The 15,373-nt window shown below is 38.1% G+C and overlaps 1 protein-coding gene across 1 annotated transcript in view; it reads right to left on the bottom strand.

Annotated features, from left to right (window-relative positions):
* The window catches only part of Atp11b (ATPase phospholipid transporting 11B (putative)), a 104,794-nt gene that overhangs the window by 42,020 nt on the left and 47,401 nt on the right, over positions 1–15,373 (bottom strand). Inside the window, exons 12-19 of the mRNA XM_051157062.1 lie at positions 14,896–15,093; positions 11,731–11,973; positions 11,045–11,220; positions 10,671–10,739; positions 7,429–7,502; positions 7,249–7,352; positions 4,701–4,882; positions 3,268–3,471 (exon numbers count right to left, since the gene is read on the bottom strand). Coding sequence (XP_051013019.1) covers positions 3,268–3,471; positions 4,701–4,882; positions 7,249–7,352; positions 7,429–7,502; positions 10,671–10,739; positions 11,045–11,220; positions 11,731–11,973; positions 14,896–15,093 — 1,250 coding nt within the window. The remainder of the gene's footprint in view (positions 1–3,267; positions 3,472–4,700; positions 4,883–7,248; positions 7,353–7,428; positions 7,503–10,670; positions 10,740–11,044; positions 11,221–11,730; positions 11,974–14,895; positions 15,094–15,373) is intronic.

Raw genomic sequence — 15,373 nt, 5'->3', positions numbered from 1 at the left:
GATAGTCATTTTAATGTGTTCTTAAATTTGGTATGCAAGTTGCTTATTAAGAAACTTCTGAGTCTGTGATCATTAAAGATATTAGCTTATAATTCTTATTTATTTATTTATTTATTTATTTATTTATTTATTTATTTATTTATTTTTAGTTGTTGCTTCTTTAGCTGGTTTTGATATCAGGGTAATGTGCCTTCTTTCATTTGGAAATGTTCCTTCTTCCTCCTCCATTTTTGCAGGATAGTTTGAGGGGTATGGCAGTAGTTCTTTGAAGGTCTGGTAGCTTCTGTGCTGGGTCTATCAGGCTGTGAGCTTTTTCAGTTGGGAGATGTTTTATCACTGCTTCTGTCTCATTGGATATTACAGGTTTACTTAAATTGTTAATTACTCTTGATTTAACCTTGATAAGTCACATGTATCTAAAAACACAGCCATTTCTTTTAGACTTTCCAGTTTCATGAAATATAGACTTTTCAACGTATGTCTGATTTTCAGAATTCCCCAATATGCATGGAATATCTCCCTTTCCATCTCTAAATTTTATTAATTTTGATTGTCTCTTTTCTTTGGTTAATTTAGGTAACAATTTGTCAATCTTGTTAACCTTTTCAAAGAACAAACTCTTGCTTTCATTGATTCTTTGTATTGCTTATTTTTTCATTTCTATTTCATTAATTTTAGCCCTGATGTTATTTTCTCCCACTTTTTATTGTATTGACGTTTCTTGTTTCCTAAGTCTCAGTGCATCATGAAGTTATTAATTTTGAGATCTCTTAAATTTTTTGGTGTAGGCCCATAGTGTTATATAAACTTCTCTCTTAGAACTGTCTTCATTGTGCCCTTTAGCTGTTGGTATGCTGTGGTTTTATTTTCACTCAATTCTAGTAATTTTTTAATTTCCTTCATACAAAAATGCAGAAGACCTAGGAAAAGCTGAAGCAATCCTGAACAACAACAGAAACTGCTGGATGCATTACCATCATCCCAGATTTCCAGTTATACTATACTATAGAAGTAAAATATGGTATTGTCATAGAAACAAACTTATTCACCAGTGCAATAGAACTGAGCCCTCACAAATAAGCCCTCACTCTTACAGTCACATGATCTGTGGCAAGGAGGCCCTCAATACACAATGGTGAAAAGGCAGCATCTTCAACAAGTGATGCTGATCAAACAGGATAGCAACATATAGAAGAAAGAAACTTCTTATCTTTCACCCTACACAAAACTCAATTCCAAATGGATCAAGGACCTCTCCACAAGACCTGATATCTTGAATCTGACAGATGAGGAATTAAGGAATAGGCTTGAACTCATTGGCACAGGAAAAGAATTTCTGAACAGGACTTCAATAATATAGCACTAAGATGAACAATTAATAAATGGAATCTCATGAAACTAAAATATTTCTGTGCAGCAAAGAATATCATCAGTTGAGTGAAATGACATCCTACAGAATAGGAATTTTTAAATCAACTATATATTGTATAGTGTTAGTATTTAGAATATAAAAAGAATAAAAAAGTAACAGTAAGAGCACAAAATTTCCAGTTAAAAAATAGAGCATAGAACTGAACAGAGTTCTCAAAAGATTAGATACAAACGGAGGGAAAATGCTTATAAAAGTCCAGTATCTGTAAGGCACTGGAGAAACACAAGTTCAAACGACTGTGACATTATTCTCCTCCTGCACTCAGACTGCCTAAGACCAAAAACACAAATGAAGGAAAATTCTGGTGAAGATGTGGGGGGAAAGGGAACATTTATTCAATGCTCTTGAGACTGCAAACTGTTAGCCACTATAAAAATCACTGTGAAAATTCCTTAAAAAACTGAAACTAGAACTGCCAAAGAAGCCATATTTTACTACAAAGACACTGTTCATTTATGTTTATTGCTGCTCTGTTCACAATATCCAGGAATGTACATCACAGTAGCCAGCTAGATGCCTATCAACTGATGAATGCATAATGAAAATCGTGTATTTATATAATGGAATATTATTCAGCTAGTAAGAAAAATGAAATTATAAAATTATGAGTAAATGGACAGAGCTGGAAACAATCATCCTGACTGAGGTGACCTAGGCCCAGAAAGATAAATGCTACATGCTTTCTCTCAATTGTGGCTGAGTTTTGAATCGTTAGGTATTTATATTCATTTGCAATACTCAGAGAGGTCAGGAAATTACTAAGGGCCCAAGAGGAGGGGCTTTTGTAGGAAGAGAAATAAAATTTACTAGTATAAAGAGTAAAAGGAAAAAAATGGAGTGTGGGAGGGCAGAGTAAGAGGAAAACTGGAAGGGACAATAACATTGAAGACTTTTCAGAGAAAAGAAGCTTCTTAAAATCTATCCACACACACAAACATGGTCAAATGTTGTTACCCTATAACAAGGCCACACCATCCTTACTGGACACCAGAGGATAATAAATAAAAATTCCAGTTCCAGGAATGGATTGCTCCTTTTGGAGCTGTTGGCTAGTGAGGTCCTAGGTTGATTTTTTCCATGTTCTGTGACTCAAGTATGTGGTATATTCAGAAATGGTTTCTTTCATCTTCCCATCAAGCTCTAGAGGGTAATGAAGTAAACTGGCAATACCCCATAATATTTGGGGATCTTTGGGACCTCAGGCCAACAACTCCAGAAATAACCCATTTTCTGTTTTGGTCACTGGACTTCAGACTGACAACAGAAAATATTAAATGTCATAGTGTCATGTCATATATGGCACTCAAGACACAATCAAGTTGTAATCATGTCACTCTTATACGCACCAGTGCAAAGAGATGAGAGAGGACCTTGTCAGGACTCAGTGGCAAATAGTTAACTCAGACGGTGCAATGGTAACATTCATGGATACCATGGAAACAAATGTATATAAATATCAAACACTGAATTCCCAATGTAAGTTTCATAGCATGAAATAATTCTTTGGATTGCTCCTCATCTATCAAAATCTTAAAAACAGGGCTGGAGATCTGGTTGAGCTGTAAAGAGCATTGGCTGCTCTTCTTTAAGACCCAGGTTCAATTCCCAGCAACCACACGGTAGCTTACAACTGCCTTAACTTCAGTTACATGGGATCCAATGCTCTCTTCTAACCTCAGTGGGTACGAGGCATGCAGACGTTAACACAGACATATGTGCATGCAAAATAGGTATATACATAAAAACTAAAAGATTGTTTCTAAATTTAAAAACATTTTATTTATCGGCGGATGAAAGCTGGTAGCGGTAAGCTGTCCCAGTCACTGCTATCTTACCTTCTGGCAAGCTGCCTCAACTGCTCAGCACATCCACTGTCTGATTTCTGATTGATGAGTTCGAGAATATTCATAGTTCTATGAAAATGTCCACATGACAAACTCACACTAACAGCTGTTTCATGTTTATCTCCAGTAAGTACCCATACTTTGATACCAGCCATTCTCAAAGCTTCAATAGTTTCTCGAACTTTATCTTGTAGTCTAAAAAAAAAAAAAAAAAAAAAAACTGGAAGTGAAAAATACTGCTGTAGTTTATGTTAAGTATAAGCCACACAGCTTATTGCAGTGTATGAACATAATTGAAATTTTCTCTCATTATGCAGGAAATAAGAATAAACTACTCTTGGCCATCTAGTTCAAACACAACCAATGAATCAAAATTTACAACAGTATATTTTAAAGGTATCATCATCAATGTTGGCTTTCATGAACCCAAGTAACCAGGCAGCCTTTATAAACTTTTCTGGCTGGGAAGTGGTGTTGAAGAGGGGACTAAATCAAAGCCTGGTGCCTGCTAGGCAAGAAGTGTGCCACTGGGAAGTCTAAATTCAAACCACAGATCTCCCTCCCCACCGCACCCCTGAGGAAAGTCTTTCTAAGCACTCTGAGAGCTACACATCCGACTGTAGGAAATACAGGACGGCATAGCTTCATGTTAGCTTAAGAAAGCTAGTGAAAACAACTGAAAAGTACACGAAATTTAAATTATCTACCTTTGTAGATACAGGGAACTGAAGAGAACAACAGGCTTAATTTATAAAAATCAATTTGATTCATTGAATGCAATTCAGTTCTGACATAGATGCTAGGTTAAAAAGTGAACAAGTTGCATGGAAATTTATGCTAACAGAGGAGAAAAAAATCTTTAAACAATTTAATATAGCATCAAAAACCCAGCAACAAATAGAATGTTCACAAAGAAGAGCATTTTCAATCACGCTGGTTGTCAGAAAGGGTTAGTTATAAGTACACTGTATTCACAAATGCACCAACAGGGAAATGGAGGCTCCTCCAGGCAAAGCACAGCCTGCCAGGGAGCACAGCGTGAACACGACAGCCCCACCCAAGGTGGCCCACAGTCAGTGTGGCATTGGAGAAGCAGGGAGCACACTGGGCAGCAGCGGAAAGGGAGGATGGAGAGACATGTGAGTGTTTGATGACAGTATAACACACCTAAGGAATAGCAAACTGGAATATAATACAAATAATTGTTTCTTTTTATCAATTTCAAATATCTAGACATTTTTAATATCTAGTGCTGGAATAAAACACCATTATTCTGAGTAGAAAAAGTAAAGCTTTAGTTTTCTATTTTGTTACAGAATGTTAATTAATGGTATTTATTTTTCACATAGTAGAAGCACTTGACTAAAATGTTTTTGAAAAAAAAAATAAAAACAAAACAGATACTGCCTACTTCTGATACTTGCCTGTCTTCCACTGCTGTAGCTCCTAGTAATATCAGGTCTTTCTCGATGTACTGGAAGACATCAGCCAATTTTTCTTCCCGTCGCTGCAAGGCAGTCCTGGCCTCAAACAGGCGTCTATCTAAATCTTCATACTCCTTAGCTGTGAACTGTCTATAAGCTATACACAGTGTCCGCAGCCCTTTCTAAAAGAAAAGAAAAGATAGGCACACAACTCTAGGAGCCAGACTCACAACCTGATTTGAAAAACTCACTTTATCTTCATTGTGAATTGGAACTATATAAACTTAGGAATCTGTATTGAGTACTTGATTAGATGGACCTTAAATGTTCTTTTTTTTTTTTTCATTTATTTATTTATTATGCATACAGTGTTCTGCCTGCATGTACATCAACAGGCCAGAAGAGGACACCAGATCTCATTATAGACGGTTGTGAGCCACCATGTGGTTACTGGAAATTGAACTTGGACCTTTGGAAGAGCAGCTAGTACTCTTAACCTCTGAGCCATCTCTCCAGCCCAGCTTCAAATGTTCTTAATCTCTGAAAACTAGCATCTACATCTAAAGACTTCTTATTTTTTTCCTTTAAAAAACACAAAATAAATGAGCTAGAAATAGGGCTTGAAAGAGCAGATTTTAAAACAACATATAACTATGTTCAGCAAATTTCTAAACAGTGCCACTTCCTAATTTGTAAATAACACTTGTAAATAACATTTAAGGAGGCATCAGATATTAATATATGCACTAATTTATTCACTCTAAAATAACTGTATGTGGGTACTGTTCTAGATAACAAAATGCCTTTGCTGTTGGATACTGCAGTAGGTAGACTGTGTCAATTACAGGCAATTGCAAACCAGCAGAAGTGGGTACAGAGAGACAAGTAGGAAGCACACACAGAAACCTAAGCATGGGAGACCCTGGGTTAGGTTTTTTGCTTCTCGAAGAGTCTACTGTATCACGCCTTTTAACTTAGAATCACACTACACAAAACTAACTCTTTTAAAGAGTGCCACGTTGTGCTTCTTAGACTACTTACATCATTGTGCAGTTGTTACCACTGCCAGAACATTTCACTGCAATGGGCTCCCCATCCATTAGAAGACACTCCCTTCTTTTCCCTCCATCCAGAGCTTTTGGCAGCCACTCACTTGTCTTCTCTCTATGAATGTGCCTATCCCGGATCGGTCATATAAATATAATGTGTGGCCTCTTGTGACAGGCTTCTCTCAGCAACCTTTTCAATGTTCACTCATATTGAAGCACATATAAGAGAGCAGTAGTTTATTTCTCCTAATGACTAAGTAATATCCCATTACATAGCTATATCACACTTTATCCATTCATCAGCTGGGCTTCTAGGCTTTTTCAATTTGGGGCTATGAGCATCTATTTGTTAGATCATGTGTGGATATATATTTTCCTTTCTCTTTGGTGTACACTACATATAGCTAGGTCAGGTTGTAACTTCATTTTTACCTTCTGAAGAACTGCCAAACTGTTTAAAGGCTACATGATTTATACAATGTGCTAATCTCTACTTTCTCCATATTCCTGGAATTCCTCCATATTCCTTTAATAAGCCCATTTCTGTCATGCTTGGATATCCTCTACCACTGAGCAACACCCTTATTTTTCTTTTCTTTAAAAGTCTGGGTCTAATTATGTTGCCCCAGTTGCTAGTGAATTTCTGGGCTCAAGCTTTTCTCTTGTTTCTTCCTTCCCACTACAGGCTCAGGATACACTAGGATGGCGGGAGGAGGGGGAAGGCAGGGAGAAGAACAGAAAAAGAAAAAGCACAGTGACTCCGAGCCATTCAGGAGATGAAACCGAAGGATTTGTGCTTCACCTTAAGCCCCAAATACTCATTTTTTTCTTAAGGGCACAGTGTGAGAGGTATATATAGCCAGACGTCGCTACCAGAACAGACTGGAAGAGATGTACATGCTACCATCTGTACAGGCTGGTTTTGTGTGTCACCTTGACACAAGCTAGAGTCAACAGAGGAAAGAGCCTTAGTTGAGGAAATGCCTCCAAAAAATCCAGCTGTAAAGCGTTTCTCAACTAGTGATCAATGGGGGGAGCTCCATCCCATTGTGGGTGGTGCCACCCTTGGACTGGTGGTCCTGAGTTCTATGAAAAAGCAGGCTGAACAAGCCATGGGGAACAAGCCAGTAAGCAGCACCCTCCATGGCCTCTGATCAGCTCCTGCCTCCAGGTTCCTGCCCTGTTTGAGTTCCTGTCCTGACTTCCTTCAGTGATGAACAGCAATGTGGAAGTGTAAGTCACATAAACCCTTTCCTCCAACTTGCTTTCTGGTCATGGTGGTTTGTTGCAGAAATAAAAACCCTAACTAAGACACCGGGTTAAAAAATCAGTTTTTTCAACAAGAATAAAGAGCAAACATTTAATGCAAAAGAACTAAGAACTACAGAATTTCTACAATGTGGATAATCTATTAAAAAGACAAAACCTCAACCTTTTCACAAATATATTTTTGAAAAAATTTTTAAAAATTTTGTTTAATTATAGCTATCTATGCTTACCAAAGCAAATTCATCTACATGAATTCTGGTTTTTGCTATTTCTCCACCTATGCACTTAGGGAGAATTGAAGATTCTGCTCCTTTAGCAAATAAGAGCTTCTCACCTAAAAGAAAAAAATTTACTAGTTAGCAAGCTATATATTAAGCAAATAAATACTCATAAACGTTTAGATGGGTTACCTGAAGGTGCCTGAACAATTACACTCATTCTTCTACGATCTGAATCAAATTCCAGAATATGAAGCAATTTATACCTAAAAAATTAAAAATGATAATTCTTAGTCTTTAGAGTATTAACATTTTAATATTTGGAAAGAATAAAGATAAAACACAAGTATAAAGTAATAAACTAGAACTGCATTCGCATGAGGAGAGGCTCTAAATGATCAATAACAGTACAGGACACAAAGTCCGTAACAACTACCATATACTTTACAGACCGTGGGTCACTTTAGTGCCACAGAAGCCAAGATGAAGATCCAACAAAGATGAAAATTCAACAAAACCAGTAAGTAGTACAGAAGAACCATCTCTTATCATTCCCTGTAAGGGGAATGGGGGGTAAGGGGGTTTGGTATGTGGTAATTCTGTCTAGTATTTCTTGATATGTCCCGAAACCATTAAACGAATGGGGAGAGGAAGTTGTTAATGAGGATAAATAATTCTTGAATAACATGTCCCATCGGAGTGTGGGCTGGTATACATGCCTTGACGGCTATGTTGAGGAAGGCACCCTAAAATAAAAAAATACCAAAGGCACATGACTACAGTTATGTTGGTCCTGGGCTGATTAGACCCGAACCATCGTGATGTCTTATTTAAGGGGAACGAATGGGCGATGATCCATGTTTATGGCCCTGAAGAAAGAACCAGATGTCTGTTAAAGTTTCAAGTTAGCTAGCCCTAAGTTTTATGGGCCTGGAGCGAGAAGAGTGGTAGAGGTGGGCGGGTTGTTGATTTCACGGAGGATGGTAGAAATATAGACCAACATTGGAAGGGGATAGTCATGTGGTCAAGCAGGGTTATGACGTAATGGTGTATGTCTAATAACACAGGTATGTGTAATTGAGCATTAATTTACAGTATTTATGAATAATCATGAGGTTAATAATTTTAGTTGATGTATCATTGTAATTCCTATAAAATTAACTTTATTTACTTGCTTATATGCTAGGGGTAAATAATTTAATATAAAATATACATATAATGTTATGGGTGGTATATAAATTTATGTACGGAAAAATTCAAGAGGTAGTTTAAATAGAATGTCAGCTTTGGGAGTTGATGGTGAAGACGTAGTTTTCTCTCTTGATGCCCTAAGAAGATTAATTCTTCATTTCTAGTTTACAAGACTAGTGTAATGTGTTATATACTATTGGGGCATTTAAGTTTTAGTATTTTATTTTCGATTAATCCTGAAATTGGTATTAAGATGAGAATGATAGAGAAGTAGCTAATCGAGGCTACCTGTCCGATGATGATGAAGGGGTGTTCTACTGGTTGTCCCCCAATTCAAGTTAGGATTAGAAGGTTAGCTGTTAGTATTCAAAATAGGATTTGGCTAATTGGACGAAATATAAGGCTTCGTTGTTTTGAGGTGTGTATGAGGGGTAGTAGAGCTAGGACAAGGATGGATAGTACTAGAGCTAATACTCCTCCAAGTTTGTTGGGGATAGAACGTAGAATAGCGTAAGCGAATAGAAAGTACCATTCAGGTTTGATGTGAGGGGGCGTATTTAGGGGCTAGCTGGTGTGTAATTGTCGGGTCGCGTAAAATATCTGGCGAGAATAGAACAAGTAAAAGTAGGGCTGCTAGTATGAGTAGGGCTCCTGGGAAGTCTTTTATCGTGTAGTACGGGTGAAAGGGGATTTTGTCTGCATCGGAGTTGACTGCAGTAGGGTTGTTGGATCCGGTTTCGTGGAGGAAAAGTAGGTGGACTATGGCTAGGGCTGCAATGGTGAATGGGAGGATAAAATGGAATGCGAAGAAGCGTGTGAGAGCGGCTTTGTCTACTGAGAACCCCCCTCAGATTCACTCTACTAGGTTGGTACCGATGTAGGGGACTGCTGAGAGAAGGTTGGTGATGACTGTGGCTCCTCAGAAGGATATTTGTCCTCAGGGGAGCACATGTCCTATAAATGCATTCCCAACTCAACCTCTACACAGTCTTTTTATTTGTTTGTTTTGTTTTGTTTGTTTGTTTGTTTCTTGAGACAGGGTTTTTCTGTGTAGCCCTGGCTGTCCTGGATCCACTCTGTAGACCAGGCTGGGCTTGAACTCACAGAGATTTCACCTGCCACTACCACTGCCTCTCGAGTGCTGAGATTACAGGCAAGAGCCACCCCCCCCCTCCCCGGCTCCTTTATGCAGTCTTAAAGTTTGTCAGCAATGATTCTAAACCTGGTGTGTGTGGGGGGGGGGGAGGGAGGGAGAGGGAGGGAGGTGGGGGCAGGAAAAGGAAATGTCTCTGTTGAAAGCTGAGAGAAAATTTATGAGGATAACTATAGTTGGGCTTGAAAAAAATCTTCCAGGAGAGAATTCTATAATGCTGTGTAAGCAATGAATGTTCTAAGTGGACAACAGGTTCACTCATAAAAGCAGCTTCTGAATGGGCCTTACTTCTTTAGTATGGAAAAGCACAGCAAGGGCTGAGGTACACAAACACCAGGCGAAGGACTAGCTTATTCAAGCAGAAAGAGCATAAGCAAGCTGCTGTTCCTGAATGCTTGAACATAGATCACAGACGACAACACAAGGGAACTTGTACTGGGGTGCAGCTTCATGGCACAGCACTTGCCTAATATTCCTGAGACACTGGTTTTGTTCCCCAGTTCCCCAGAAACAAAATATAAAGACATTTTCTTCTTCTGATGACCTATGAAATCGCAACTTCAAGAGTATTTAATATAAATATATAAGCAAATTGAGTAAATAACATACTATTATAATTATGATGAGATACAATGTAATATTAATGTCACTCTAAAGAGAGGCTGGTAAGTGTTTTATGTAGAGTCAGGTAGTATTTTTAGATTTTACAGGATATATATATATATATATATATATATATATATATATGTGATTATTCTTGCATACAAAACAAGTGTTCTATCACTAAACTACATCCCCAGCCTCTTTCTGTCTTTTAAAATTTGAGACAGGTTCTTAATAAGTTTCCTGGGCTGGCCTCACTCTATGGCTTAGGCTTTGAGCATCTGGCTATAGGCTCCACCCTACCAGAGCTATTTTATTCTCTCTTCTCTCCCTTACTCTCTTTTTCTTTCTTACACAACTCTAAATACACTCTAACGTAGCTTATGGGCTATACAAGAACAGACGGGAGGACAGTCTGTCCTTATACATACTACAGACTACACATAGTATATATATTATAGACTACTACGCATTCAAAACAATTTACCTTTCTAGTCTTCCAAGTACTTTAACCTCCATAGTTTCTTCAGAAATGCCTATAAATTTAATACCAGCTCTAGGGATGAAAAGAACAAAGAAATACAAGATTTAAGGGAAGATATTTCATATTTCACAGTACACCTTTGTAACTTAGTTTAATGAAGGTACATTAATTGAAAGTTTGAGGTGTATTTACAATACTGTATTTGAATAATATGAACCTATTCTTAAGAACTTGACAGGTCAGGCTACATCCAAAACAATGCAAAGTATTCTCACAAGTTGAATTTACATTTGAGAACTTCATGTGACAGATCTCTTTTATTCTAACAATTATTTCAATAGTATGCTCTAAGGATCAGAGAAATGAGGCTTAGTCACCTTGCTGCAGCTTCCACTAGAGCCTTTTCATCTGGTGAAGATGCATAGTACTCCAGCTGCGCAGGCGCCAGGTTGGACTGCCAGGGGCCATCGCCTATGCCATCAGTGTGAGCGTTGCTGATCTGTACCGTATGGCAGAGACTGACTGCTTTAAAGAAGAGATCATGCTCTTTTATCTGTAGGAACATAACATTCACGATCAAAGCACTTTCCAATACCATAGAGAGAGACAGACAAACGGCCTGAGAACGAAGACAAGAGTGCTGTGGCTCAGGCTGCTTGAGTAACAGCTGTACATTTTGGATTTCAATCTTACAGACTGTCTTAGGAGCCTCTGGTATAAGTGACAAAATTGCAAGCTAGGGAGACTGTGTCCTTGAAAAGAAGTAAGGTCTCAGAAAGACAAAAATAAGTATTTTTTCTCTTTTTCACTTCAAGGCAATAACAGCATTTCCTAACTGTTCCACTTAAGTGCCTAGCAAGCTAAGGCATTTAAGATGCTTAGTAATGACAAACTAAACTGGGATGGAACCACAGTCTCAAAATGGGGTTTTGAAGTATTAAATCAAAGACATCTATTTCAAATACATACTTGTGGCTTCACTGACAGGAAGTTCCCCTTAGTCCATCTATTAAAGAGAATGAATACATAGGAACCCATAATTATTAATTTGGAAATTGCTTACTAGCTCAATTTCACTTTCAGGACTGGATCTAAAAGAAGAACTGGCTGTGAGATGGGCTGAGTTGTTGAGATGGGACAAACTATCAAGGTAAGGTAAGTTTCCTTCTGTGGAGTCAGGGGTTGGTCCTTCAGGTACAAGTCTACCATTGATTTCTTGGTATTTCATGCCATTAATTGAACATTCTCGAAACTGCATCTCATTTTCTGTCAGTGTTCCAGTTTTATCCGTAAACACATACTCCACCTAGAGAAAGAGAACAAAAGAAACCTTAGCGTTTAATAGGTTACTGTTGAACAAGGTGACAAAAGTATTTAAAATGTACATATACATCTTTAGATACATATCATCTGCAGAGGTGACTGACAATAAGGTATAAGAATTTCATGTCTATATCTTGGCCAAGCGACTTTTAAAATGGTATAACTTGACACTTACCATTGAAGTCAGGGTAGAAAGGATACAACCTAGAAAGTAAATAGGGGCCAGGAGAGATGGTACAGAGACAGGGAGCGCATCTCCTTCCTTCCTTCCTCCTTCCTTCCTTCCTCCTTCCTTCCTTTACTCCTTCCTCTCCTCTTCCTCCTCCTCCTTCTTCCTCTCTCTCTCTCCCTCCCTCCCAAAACAAGAATACAACTTGAAAAGTAAAAAGAGAGGGAGCCATTACAAGAAAACAAAACCCAAACAAACTACAGACCAATATTTCTCATAAGTATAATATATTCATGTATACTAAGTCCAGAAATATATAAAAAGGATTATATATCTTGTTTCCAAACACATCAGGAATCGATATTAACTTGACATGTACAACTTGTCAAATTAATGATATTTGTCCTTTATCTTCTTAATAAAATGACCATCTCAATAGATACAGAAAAGTCACTTGATAAAAATCCAATATTCTTTATGATTAAAAAAAACACTTAACATACTATGATAAAAGTGTCTTCAAAACTAGCTACTATCATGGTGAGTGATTTCCTATGAGTAGAGGTATTAAGATAAGGTTGTGTTCACATGTTTTATTCAAGATCATACTGAAATTTCTAGTCAGGAAAAAGAAGCAAGTTTCCCTGTTTAGGGAAAAAAATGATAAAGCTATCTCCATTTGCATATCAAATGACCTTGCATATACACCATCCAAGGAAATTCACCTTAAAAAAATCTATTAGCACTAGTAAACAATTTCAGTGAGAGTCTAGGATAAAAGATCAATATGCAAAAGCAAAGAATTAAAGTGATAAAAAAAAGAAAGAGGGGTAAAAAACTGAACTTTAAAGTCCATATTTTTGGAGACAATAAAGGTAACTATTATACTTGAGACACGAGACGTGTATTCTGTAAAATAAAAATTTATTCTACAGGGTCCAAGACCAAAGTCTATGTATGCAGTCTTAGCTACTATGAAGGCTGAGATGGGAAAATCATTTGAGCTCACGTTTTTTCATTTTTCTGAGACAGGGTTTCACTATGTAGCTTTGCCTGACCTGGAACTTTCTGTGGAGAGCAGGCTGGTCTCAAATTTACAGACAGCTCCCTGTCTCTGACTCCCTAATGCTGGGATTAAAGCCACTGCACCAGTATGAGTGCAGAAGTTTAAGCATAGCTTGGGCATCAAAAAATGGGGGCCCTGTTGGAGGTTGGTCTGATATATTTTGATGCTAATTACTGCTTGCTGTCTTTCAATGTACCGCAAGTACTGCTGTGTAATCTTGCCTAAAAACTTATTCCTGTTTGACCAATAAAAAGCCGATACACTTGGGCAGACAAATGGGGTGGGCGTGGTTAAGGTTCCTGGGCTTCTGAAGACAGGGAGAATGCTGAGAGAGGAAGAGAGGGCATGGAGGAAGGAGGAGAATCACCATGGGATAGGAATAGAGCCTTGTGGCCCAGAGCAGGACTCTGAAGTTTATTAGGCCATACTTCTAAATTAACCACAACAGGGCCCATATCAAAAAGAAAAAAAAAAAGCTAAATTTAAATTACACGTGGAGAATAGGGTGAGCAAATTCAAGATTAACTGACATGTTTGAATATACATAGAGAGATGGTGAATATATTTATAAAAGACATTTTGAGGTATACAGAACTAAGCAAATGAAGAAATAGCAATTAACTCTACGGGAGATAAAATAGATAAAAGAAATATAATTATAGTATTACAAAGAACAAATAAGAAACCAGGAGTTTGCAAACAATATTATGAGTCATAACATAAGTATTAATTAGATTGTCAAATTATAACAACACCAAGGGCCAGGCGGTGGTGGCGCACACCTTTAATCCCAGCACTTGGGAGGCAGAGGCAGGCGGATCGTTGTGAGTTTGAGGTCAACCTGGTCTACAAAGTGAGTCCAGGACAGCCAAGGCTACACAGAGAAACCCTGTCTCAAACCCCCCAAAAACAAAACAAAACAAAAACAACAACAACAACAACAAAAAACCAACACCAAGGTAGGCAAAGTAGCCAAGTTTTTGCGTATGTTATGAAATGGCAAAGTAATGGTTCCCCTTTCTTTTTTAAGATTTACTTTTTTAAAAATTGTGTAGAAGCAAGTGGGTCTGTGTGTGCGTACCGAACATGACTGCAGGTGGTTGTGGAGGCCAAAGGCTCTGAATCCTTTGAAGCGGGAGCTGGAGGCAAGGTTGAATTTGAATTCATACCCGATGTGAATGCTGGGAACTAAGTTCCCTGAGAGAGCAGTATGTGCTCCTGACCTCTGAGTCATCTATTGAGCCCCCAAGTTTCATCTTTATATTCCATAATTGCTAATGTCTAAAAATTTTAAGTCACAATATAATACCATATAGAAATATACTGGTAAATTATGGAAGAAAAAAATTAAGACATAAAAAGGGAGTAAGAATTAGCTGAAAGAACCAGGTGGAGGAGGCACACACCTTTAGCCCAAGGACTTGGGAGGCAGAGGCAGGTGGATCTCTGAGTTCGAGGCCAGCCCGGTCAACACAGTGAGTTGCAGAACAGCCAGGGCTAACAGAGAAACCCTGTCTCAAAAGCCAAAACCAACCAACCAGACAACAAACCAAGAACCAGCTGAAGGAAAGTAAGAGGTGTTCTGGTGTGACCTTTATAGTGCGTTCTATGGCATCAGTCTTTCTACAGGGAATTCTCTGGCAAGAAGCAGGCAGCAGGGTCATCCTCACCTGCCCAAGCTCTTCGTTCAGATCGGAAGTATTGACTTGAGCTTTCTGATCTGACTCTTCATGATACAGATCAAGATCCCAGCCAATAAAAAACGATCCAAGAAATTTCTGCATTTCAACTGTCACATATAGAGAAATTGGAATGATGAAATTGTAGAGTACCAAAAAAGCAAGGAAATCAGAAATAAATTTCAGAATCTAGAAAAAAAGAGAAAGAGATGATTATTTGATGATAAAATACAAGAGAATTATGAGGAAGTTCTTGTCTAAATCACCAATCAAGCCCATCTGCGCTAAACTAATATCAGCAAGGGAAAGTTCTTGATTCACTTGCATTTATGCTGCGTCTCCTCTGTACTTAGATTACTGGCTAAGGTAAAGGTGAAATTCCTAGAGAAGTTAAAGTCACCTGGCATGATGAAAATAACAAATCACAGCTGCATTCTGTGCAGCGCGCTAGCTGTTCTACCACTACTCT

This window comes from Acomys russatus, chromosome 15 (genome assembly GCF_903995435.1).
Source record: "Acomys russatus chromosome 15, mAcoRus1.1, whole genome shotgun sequence".
NCBI classification, from domain to species: Eukaryota; Metazoa; Chordata; class Mammalia; order Rodentia; family Muridae; genus Acomys; species Acomys russatus.
Note: the sequence above shows the minus strand (reverse complement) of the source record. Positions and strands in the feature narration are given on the sequence as shown.